The sequence below is a fragment of the Periophthalmus magnuspinnatus genome, chromosome 10, assembly GCF_009829125.3.
Source record: "Periophthalmus magnuspinnatus isolate fPerMag1 chromosome 10, fPerMag1.2.pri, whole genome shotgun sequence".
NCBI classification, from domain to species: Eukaryota; Metazoa; Chordata; class Actinopteri; order Gobiiformes; family Gobiidae; genus Periophthalmus; species Periophthalmus magnuspinnatus.
The window spans coordinates 35,356,604-35,366,175 of record NC_047135.1 but is presented as its reverse complement, the minus strand read 5'-3'; the positions used below and the strand labels follow the sequence as shown (position 1 = coordinate 35,366,175).

The 9,572-nt window shown below is 48.0% G+C and overlaps 1 protein-coding gene across 1 annotated transcript; it reads left to right on the top strand.

Moving 5' to 3' along the window:
* Nucleotides 1-1,354: 1,354 nt before the first annotated feature.
* Nucleotides 1,355-3,972, top strand: kctd12b (potassium channel tetramerisation domain containing 12b). The gene has a single exon (XM_033973597.2). The coding sequence runs from the start codon at nt 1,920-1,922 to the stop codon at nt 2,766-2,768; it is 849 nt and encodes a 282-aa protein (XP_033829488.1). The 5' UTR covers nt 1,355-1,919; the 3' UTR covers nt 2,769-3,972.
* Nucleotides 3,973-9,572: the final 5,600 nt, after the last annotated feature.

Below are 9,572 nucleotides of genomic sequence, written 5' to 3'. Positions count from 1 at the left end.
GCAGTTGTGTCCATGGGCAAGACACTTAAACCAGTGTGAATGTGTGAATGAGTGAGTGTTTCCTCAATATAAAACGTGTCGAAGGTGGAAAAGTGTATAAAATGCGAGGAATAAACCTGGATCTTCTCCGAGGCCTGACCCTATGTCTCCGGTCTGGCCTGGGAACGCCTTGGGATGGGAGATGGAGGACATGTCTGGGGTGAGGGAAGTCTGGGAGTCCCCGCTTAGACTGTCGGCCCCCGGATACGAGGAAGAAAATGGATGGATGGAACAGACCAGGAGCCACAAGAAACAACTCCAAGCACCTAACCTCCTGTGAGAAACGTAAGTCACCGTCCTGCTCTTTAATAAACTGAAATGTATTTGTATTTTTTCATGTGCGTAATCCCTCAGTCGTCCAGGTCTGATCCACAGTCTCATCTATAACCCAAAGACCAAAAGCAAACAAAGGAAACAAAGAGAACAATAGAGCGAGCCAGTAGGAACATTAAAGGCTGAATGGAGGCCCTTACAGTTTCAGTGTAGTTAGCTCCTCCCTGCAGACAAATTTAACCTCCTGAGATCTGGTGTTCTCATTTGTGGACACGTTTTAGGTCGTCTAGACCACAACGCAAATTTTTAGAAGAAGAAAAAAGTTCAATTTTGAATATTTTTAATAGTTTAGAGTGTCCAGAATATATATATTTTAACATTTGTATCCTTTTTTTTGTAAAGGCTTATGTCTCCTGCACCTCTTAGCAGCTTCAAATGAGTCACATTGTTCCAAGAGGAGCAGTTGTTTTTTATTCAGGCCATAAAGCCACAAAAAAGCTCAGGTCTCAGGAGGATAAGTCAGTGTCCAGCAGCGTCTGACCAGAACTGAAGAAGCGGCTTGAACGAGCAGCCAAACATCTTCACTCCTACAACTTTTTCTCCAGTTACAGATTAAATTTAGGCTTTTACTGTGTATTTTTCCTTCATTCCTTCTGTCCTCCACAAACATGATCTGATCTGAAGTGTTTAGTGCGCACAGTGGCCGCTTGGTGTCGCTGTTGCCCTGTTGAATTGCCACGCGGGGATTTTATTGCGTGTTAAACAGCCTCAAGTTTATGAATCTGCCGTGTTTCCACTACATACGGGGGTTTTTTATGACAGATGTGACTCAAACCACAGCGTTAGTGCGGTCTGCTCACATCCCAGGACATTTATTGGTTAATGAGCTGCACATTAAATCCATGAATGACGTGACTTTACGCGCGGCTCAGTTGTGGATCTGTGCAGTTTGTCAGGGACTGAAGACAACAGAGGCACGTCACTGCGGTGGGCGTGGCTCGTCGGGCTGAATATCATTACTGTAGCGGTCTTACATTGCAGCAGGAGCAGCAGAGGGACAGTCAGACACGAGAGCGCAGCGCAGGACACGGCACCGCGGGGACAAAAGTGAACAGCGCGGGATGGAAAGGCTGGAGAAGCTGCTGTGCACTGTGATCGTCTCCCACTACCTCTGGAACATCCTCTTCGTCGCGTGGCTCTTCCTCATAGGGACCCCCACTGAGCAGACAAACTATGGATTGCTCTTTTGAAGTTGGACCTCCTGATCGCGTGCGCATTTAGGGCGGTATGGACTGTGGCGCAAAGGGCGCGCGTCATGAGGAAAGCAGAGAGTCTCCATTAGACTGTCAGCGCCTTTCAGAGCAGAACAGGATGGTCTCTGCCTGAGCAAGTACGCACCATGTTATAGTTATTATGGGACAGTCCTGTAGTTAGGTTTAGCGCGCGCCTTCGCTTGGATCGACAGTAGAAGTGTGGACTTTATGCGCGCTGACCACTTGTCCGTCTCCTCCGCTCCGCTGCTGCAGGATCCACCGCGCTCCAGGCTCCTCAAAGCTGCTTAAAGACCCAAGTTTTTAAAGCTGGTGTGAGTAAACTGCGTGTGCGCCATGGCTTTACCAGACAGTGGCATTTCTGGAGAGGAAGTGCCCTTTCCAGAGATTATAGAACTGAATGTCGGCGGGCAGGTGTACATCACCCGCTACTCCACCCTCACGAGTGTGCCAGACTCTCTGCTCTGGGAGATGTTCACCCAGAAATCCTCCAAAGGACTGGCCCGGGACACCAAGGGCCGCTTTTTTGTGGACAGAGATGGTTTTCTGTTTCGGTACATCCTGGACTACATGAGGGACCAGCAGCTGGTTCTCCCTGATCACTTCCCGGAGCGCGGGCGTCTGCAGAGAGAGGCCGAGTTCTTTCACCTGCCTGAGTTAGTCAAGCTCCTGGCTCCTAAACTGAGTAAGCAGAACTCACTGGGCGATGAAGGCTGTCAGAGCGACCCGGAGGACGCCTCGCCCGGCATAGACACGGCTCGTACCTTAAGCTCCCTGGGCGCTGCGGCCGCCTGCTCCAGCCTCATGCCCAGTGCCCTGGATGGAAAACGCTCAGGCTTCATCACCATCGGCTACAGAGGCTCGTACACGCTGGGCCGGGACAGCCACACCGACGCCAAGTTCCGGCGGGTGGCTCGAATCATGGTGTGCGGAAAAACCTCTCTGGCCAAAGAGGTTTTTGGAGAAACCCTGAACGAGAGCCGGGACCCCGACCGCCCCCCTGAGCGCTACACGTCCCGTTACTATCTGAAGTTCACCTTCCTGGAGCAGGCCTTCGACAAACTGGCCGACGCGGGCTTCCACATGGTGGCCTGTAACTCCACCGGGACCTGCGCCTTCGCCCACGAGCAGACGGACGACAAGATCTGGACCAGCTACACTGAATATGTGTTCTACCGTGAGTGAGATTCTGCCTCTGTTTCCCCCAAAGCAAACCCCCCCGTACATCTCCACGTGCCCCTCCAGACGCCCTCCGCCCTCTGAAGGCTCCAGTAGACGTGTCGTAGGTGTTTTTACCGCAGCTCCCTCTGAACACAAACTCATCTGTCCTCCAAGTTCACTCTTTCCCCTTTCTCCCCAAACCCTCCTGCTCCTGTGGTCCAGCGTTTTGCCCCCGCTCCATCGCAGATAGACCCCACAGAGACCCCACAGAGACCCCACAGAGACCCCACAGAGACCCCACAGACTGCCTCCTCCCGTGTACTCTCCTGTTTGACTTTTCATCGCATTCGCCTGAAGCACAATCCAGAACCACGAGCTTGTTTTAATGGAGGAGTCCACCGTGTTGGGCATTTTCAACACGTTTTAGGGGCAGATGTGTAAATGTTTATGTGAAAGGGCTTCAAAGAGCAGTCCCCACGTTACACCGGAGCAGAATTTACCTCCTGCTCCTGAAATAAACTACCAAATAACGGGACGTGTCGTATCTGCCATAGCCATGAACAGCTCTGCAAAAGAAACAAGTGTACTACAAATATCAAAGTTAGATTTTTTCTGTTTTCTTTTTATTAAATGTGTTCATGTGGCTGTAGATGTGCCATAGTCTGGATCACTGTTTATATTCAGAGACAGTGCTGTGTGTGGACCTGAAAAGACTCCGTTCAGTATTTTACCTGAGTTGGATTCTCGTTGGGGCTTCGTTTAACAAATATTCTATCCAGTTTTGTGTCCTCATAGCAGACCGCGGTGTAAAAACATGTAAACGAGTCGCTTTTTATGAATCAGTAGAACCGTAGCCAACCAAAACCCAGTGTTTCCGTCGCCGCTGTAGCACAGGTCGTAGTTTTCATTGCGCATTCAAGATCAAGGGTAATTTTCGCCTCAGGACTGGTCTGCACGCCGTATACCTCAGACCGACGGCACTCACCACGAGTAAACTCCAAACGGAGACGCCGCACACGCCGAGCGAGAGCAGAGGTCGTGTTTGTTATGAGTAGATTTTCATTTCCACGAGTGTCGGGCTCGTCCCATCTGGCTCTTGGTTCTAAATGTGTTGTGTGTGAATCTGCAGTGCTGTGATTTGCTGTGATGAAGTTGCTGTTCTGACTCTGACTCTGCGGCTCACACTCTCCACTCAAGTGTTTGGCAAAATAAGAATAAAACATCTTTTATTTCTATTTGTTTTCATTTCTGTGACAAAAGCCGATGGTGCGAAACAAACTGTGATCGATGCTTTTGGAAATCACAAATACAAAAGAGGAAAAACCGAACGGGCTTCATCTGTGGCTTTCATGTTTCAGTGTGATCCGTGTTTCAGGGGGAAAGTCCTTGGGCTTAAACAGCAGATTGTGTTTCCCTCGGGGACGTTTCATCTGTGTTTCAGATCCAACAGTCGAGCAGAAAATAGAGCCAAGACTCAAATGAGAACAGTGACATTAAGCCTGTTTCAGACTGAAGCCTGCAGTGTGTTTCAGACTGAAGCCTGCAGTATGTTTCAGACTGAAGCCTGCAGTATGTTTCAGACTGAAGCCTGCAGTATGTTTCAGACTGAAGCCTGCAGTATGTTTCAGACTGAAGCCTGCAGTATGTTTCAGACTGAAGCCTGCAGTATGTTTCAGACTGAAGCCTGCAGTATGTTTCAGAGAGGGGCTGGGTGTCTTCAGTCTGATCAGAGGATGTTTGGAGTCAGGAAATATGTCACATTATGAAAAGTCATTTTATTTATTTATCTTCAAAAATATATAAAATTCTGCAGTGACTCTTACTGTTATAATGTGGTAGTACTGTAGTACAGGCTGTAGTACTGTAGTACAGGCTGTGGTACTGTAGTACAGGCTGTAGTACTGTAGTACAGGCGGTAGTACTGTAGTACAGGCGGTAGTACTGTAGTACAGGCTGTGGTACTGTAGTACAGGCTGTAGTACTGTAGTACAGGCTGTGGTACTGTAGTACAGGCTGTGGTACTGTAGTACAGGCTGTAGTACTGTAGTACAGGCTGTGGTACTGTAGTACAGGCGGTAGTACTGTAGTACAGGAGGTAGTACTGTAGTACAGGCAGTAGTACTGTAGTACAGGCAGTAGTACTGTAGTACAGGCTGTGGTACTGTAGTACAGGCTGTAGTACTGTAGTACAGGCGGTAGTAGTGTAGTACAGGAGGTAGTACTGTAGTACAGGAGGTAGTACTGTAGTACAGGAGGTAGTACTGTAGTACAGGCGGTAGTACTGTAGTACAGGCTGTGGTACTGTAGTACAGGCGGTAGTACTGTAGTACAGGCTGTGGTACTGTAGTACAGGCTGTAGTACAGGCTGTAGTACTGTAGTACAGGCTGTAGTACTGTAGTACAGGCTGTAGTACTGTAGTACAGGCGGTAGTACTGTAGTACAGGCTGTGGTACTGTAGTACAGGCTGTAGTACTGTAGTACAGGCTGTAGTACTGTAGTACAGGCTGTAGTGCTGTAGTACAGGCTGTAGTGCTGTAGTACAGGCTGTAGTACTGTAGTACAGGCGGTAGTACTGTAGTACAGGCTGTGGTACTGTAGTACAGGCTGTGGTACTGTAGTACAGGCTGTGGTACTGTAGTACAGGCTGTGGTACTGTAGTACAGGCTGTAGTGCTGTAGTACAGGCTGTAGTACTGTAGTACAGGCTGTAGTACTGTAGTACAGGCTGTAGTGCTGTAGTACAGGCTGTAGTACAGGCTGTGGTACTGTAGTACAGGCTGTAGTACTGTAGTACAGGCTGTAGTGCTGTAGTACAGGCTGTAGTACTGTAGTACAGGTGGTACTGGTCCGTCTCTGTGACGTTGTCAGTTTGGAGAGTTCATGTTTTTATAAAATGGCTGCTGATCTGTATGTTTCTTGTTTTTAAATTAACTTATAGTCATCAGTAATCCAATTACTTTTGGTAAGGTAATCAGAGTAGTACTTAGAGGAGTATTCTGATCAACACTGGTATTAACACACAGAAAACACTGATATTCTAAGTTTCTCAAACACAAATTACAAACCACAAAACCACAAATACAAACGTCTCCATTTTTCTTCACATTTTTCTTCACATTTTTCTTCATATTTCACACTTCACTCCCTGAGCCTGTTTCAGACGGGCCACAGTCTCAGCTCCACAGCTTCAGACGGGAAGGAAAACTCTTCAAATATTGATGTTGTGTCTTTCCTGGAAAACACATGACACACACACACCCCCACACACCCCTGCACACACACACACACACACACACACACACTGCTGTGGTGTGGAATGCATGACAAATCCACACAGAAATCCCCCGAGTAGAGGGCCCACAGAGGGCCCACAGAGGGCCCACAGAGGGTCCACAGAGGGCCCACAGAGGGCCCACAGAGCAAAAGAGCCAAACAAACCCGGGCTGTGCCTGTCCCGGGGCAGAGCTCTGCGTTAGCTCAGGCCTGAGCAAACCTGGAGCTTTTTGACACACTTTGTACTTTTGTACTTGTACTTCTGTACTTGTACTTCTGTACTTTTGGCCTGTGGAGCAGTGCTGTGAAATGTGTGGGAGCAAAGTGTAGAATGTTGCAAAGTGACAAGTAGGTTTGACTTTTGGCAGAGCCATGAGGCCGAGGCCTCGGAGTATTTCAATAAAGGAACAGTCTGTGTGTGTCTGTGTGTGTGTGTGTGTGTGTGTGTGCGTGCGTGCGTGTGTGTGTGTATATAAATGTGCTGGAGGAGGCTGGTGTCAGGGGCAGGTGGGGCGGTGCTGATGGAGGACGTCATGAGGAGGAGAATCTGCTCAAATATGAAACATTAGACACTAAACAGAGTCAAGCTGTTGACTTTTTCATTTGGTGTTTTTGTTCTTCAGACGATTCTCCATCAGGAAACAGACTGAGCGTCACCTGATCGTCTCATTTGAGTTGCCAGTGTCAAAGATTAAATCCAGTTGGTTTAAACCTAAAACAGTTTATTACCTGAATCTACACTGGCTGATTTTCTGCAGTTTCTCTGTATAATATTGTCCATAGTTTAATCCTTAACTTTTACTTTTACTCAAACGTGCAGTGAAGGAGCCTCCACAGTCGTCTCTGATATAAAAACACGGCCTGTTGTTTTTGTCTTTGGCCTGTGACTCTGCACAGTTTTTTTCCTGACCGTTGTGTTACACTGAAAACACACAGCACACAGAATAAAGCACGTCCCTCCCACTCCTGCTCTGATCCTGTTTGTCTTAGAGCGACGGCTCCACCTCCAACAGGGAAAGAAAACAGATGATGAATGTGAAATACAGAACGTGTGACAAAGAGCAAAGAGCGAGGAGTCAAAGAGGAAAAGAAGACGACGAAGGCACGACCTGAGAACAAGAACAAGAGCAGAACAAGAGAAGAACGAGAGCAGAGCGAGAGCAGAACCAGAGCAGCGGTTTAAAGTGTTTTTCAAAGTGTTGTGTGTGTGTGGTGTTTGTGTTTGTGCAGGGCCACACTGAGCTGGTAGTTCGTCCCCGGATCAGAAGGTTTGCGGTTCAAATCCCGCTCCCCACATAAACATCACTGATAGAGCCATAAGATCCACTGACCCACAGATTGACAGGTGCAATTCCAGCTCCCAGAGACGAACGCTGTAGTTGTGTAATTGGGCAAGACACTTAACCCGCCCCAGTGTGTGTGTGAGTGTGTGTGAATGTGTGAATGTGTGAGTGTGTGAGTGGGTCCTTCATGTAAAGCACTTTGAGGCTTAAAGGTGGAGAGACTCTGGTGCTGAAGGAACAGTTTTGTAAAAATATAAGTTTAATATTACGAGACGTGTTGGTTCAGTAAATTGTCTTTTTTCTCGAGTTTATAAACCAAACGGGACATCGACTGAACTGATATTCGGACGCCGATATTTGACCCACAAAAATGTTCAATATCTGGGCTGATATCGGACACCGACGTCGTATCAGTGCGTCACAGAGAACGACAAAACAACACCGAGACAAACGCCACTTAGCCCCTCCCACTCTCCATCACAGCTCTATATATGCACACACACGTACACACACGGACACATGCACATCCCTTAGCCCCTCCCACTCTCCATCACAGCTCTATATATGCACGCACACACACACACGCAACACACACAGACTCCCACTTACCTGCCCCACTTAGCCCCTCCCACTTTCCATCACGGGTTTACATATGCACACACACGCTCAGATACAAACACATGCACGCTCACCTGCTCCACTTAGCCCCTCCCACCCTCCATCACAGCTCTATATATGCACACTCACGCACACACACACGCTCACACACAGACAGACACACATGTACACACCGACGGACAGAAACAAACACACTGATGCTCACACACACGCACACACACAGATTGTACTTTTCCACTGCTCACACTCATCACAGTTTGTTTGTTACACTCTCGTTTAGACGTGAGCCTCTTCTTCTTCTGTCAGACGCACAAATGTTTTTAAATCCGCAGGTCTCAGTTTGTGTTATTGCAGTGACACAGAGACAGTTGTGTGTGGTCAGTTCATCGGACTGACCCCCGCACTGACCACACAGAGCACAGAGGTTCACACACACATATCAGATTACACCTGACGAGAGCCGGTGACACTGTGGCATTTATATAAACAAAGAGTGTGTGACGCTGCCGGACCAGAGGGAGGCGCTAGAGGGAGGAGCGGGGCTTTTACCTTTTATGGACAGAGCAGTGAGGAGGAAAACACAGAATCTACAGCAACGAAACGGAGGAAAATCTGTCATATACGAGAAGAAACTGCCTTTAGGTGAGACGAGGACGCCCACTAACCAGAGGGTTGGGGGTTCCAGCTCTTCACAGGAGATTAGAGATTCTGTTACAAAACCTAAAGTGTGTGAGTGTTTATGAATGGATTTAGTGTTTTTATTTGCATTAAAGTGACGTAAACCTGAGATCATGGGATTAGAACAGCCCCAGACCAAGTAAACACCAGGACTAAACTGAGTCAAACCAGGACTAAACCAGGACTAAACCGGGCCTAAACTGGGACTAAACCAGGGCTAAACCAGGACTAAACCAGGACTAAACCAGGCCTAAACTGGGACTAAACCAGGACTAAACCAGGACTAAACTGGGACTAAACCAGGCCTAAACTGGGACTAAACCAGGACTAAACCAAGACTAAACTGGGACTAAACTGGGACTAAACCAGGACTAAACTGGGACTAAACCAGGACTAAACTGGGACTAAACTGGGACTAAACCAGGACTAAACCAGGACTAAACCAGGACTAAACCGGGACTAAACCAGGGCTAAACCAGGACCAAACTGGGACTAAACCAGACCTAAACCAGGACTAAACCAGGACCAAACCAGGACTAAACCAGGACTAAACCGAGGCTAAACCAGGACCAAACTGGGACTAAACCGAGGCTAAACCGGGGCTAAACCGGGACTAAACCGGGACTAAACCGAGGCTAAACCGAGGCTAAACCGAGGCTAAACCGAGGCTAAACCGGGACTTCTAAGACTAAGTATGAACTTGCTAAATGTAGACAATTGTAATGTAGCATAATTAATAATTCCAATCATTTTCTTCGTCTTATCTGGGGCCAGGTCATGGGGCATCAGTCTAAGCAGAAACTCCCAGACTTCACTCACCCCAGACATTTCCTCCAGCTCCTCCAGTGGGACCCCAAAGTGTCCCCAGGCCGGACGACAGACGAAGTCCGTAGCATAATTAAAAAGTTGGCTCTATACAATATGAATGAGAAATGGAGTGACTGGCAGCGTGTGAGGACAGAGAGGACGAGTTTGC

Coding starts and splice junctions, on each gene's coding strand:
- kctd12b (XM_033973597.2), top strand. CDS start 1,920: ATGGCTTTACCAGACAGTGGCATTTCTGGAGAGGAAGTGCCCTTTCCA.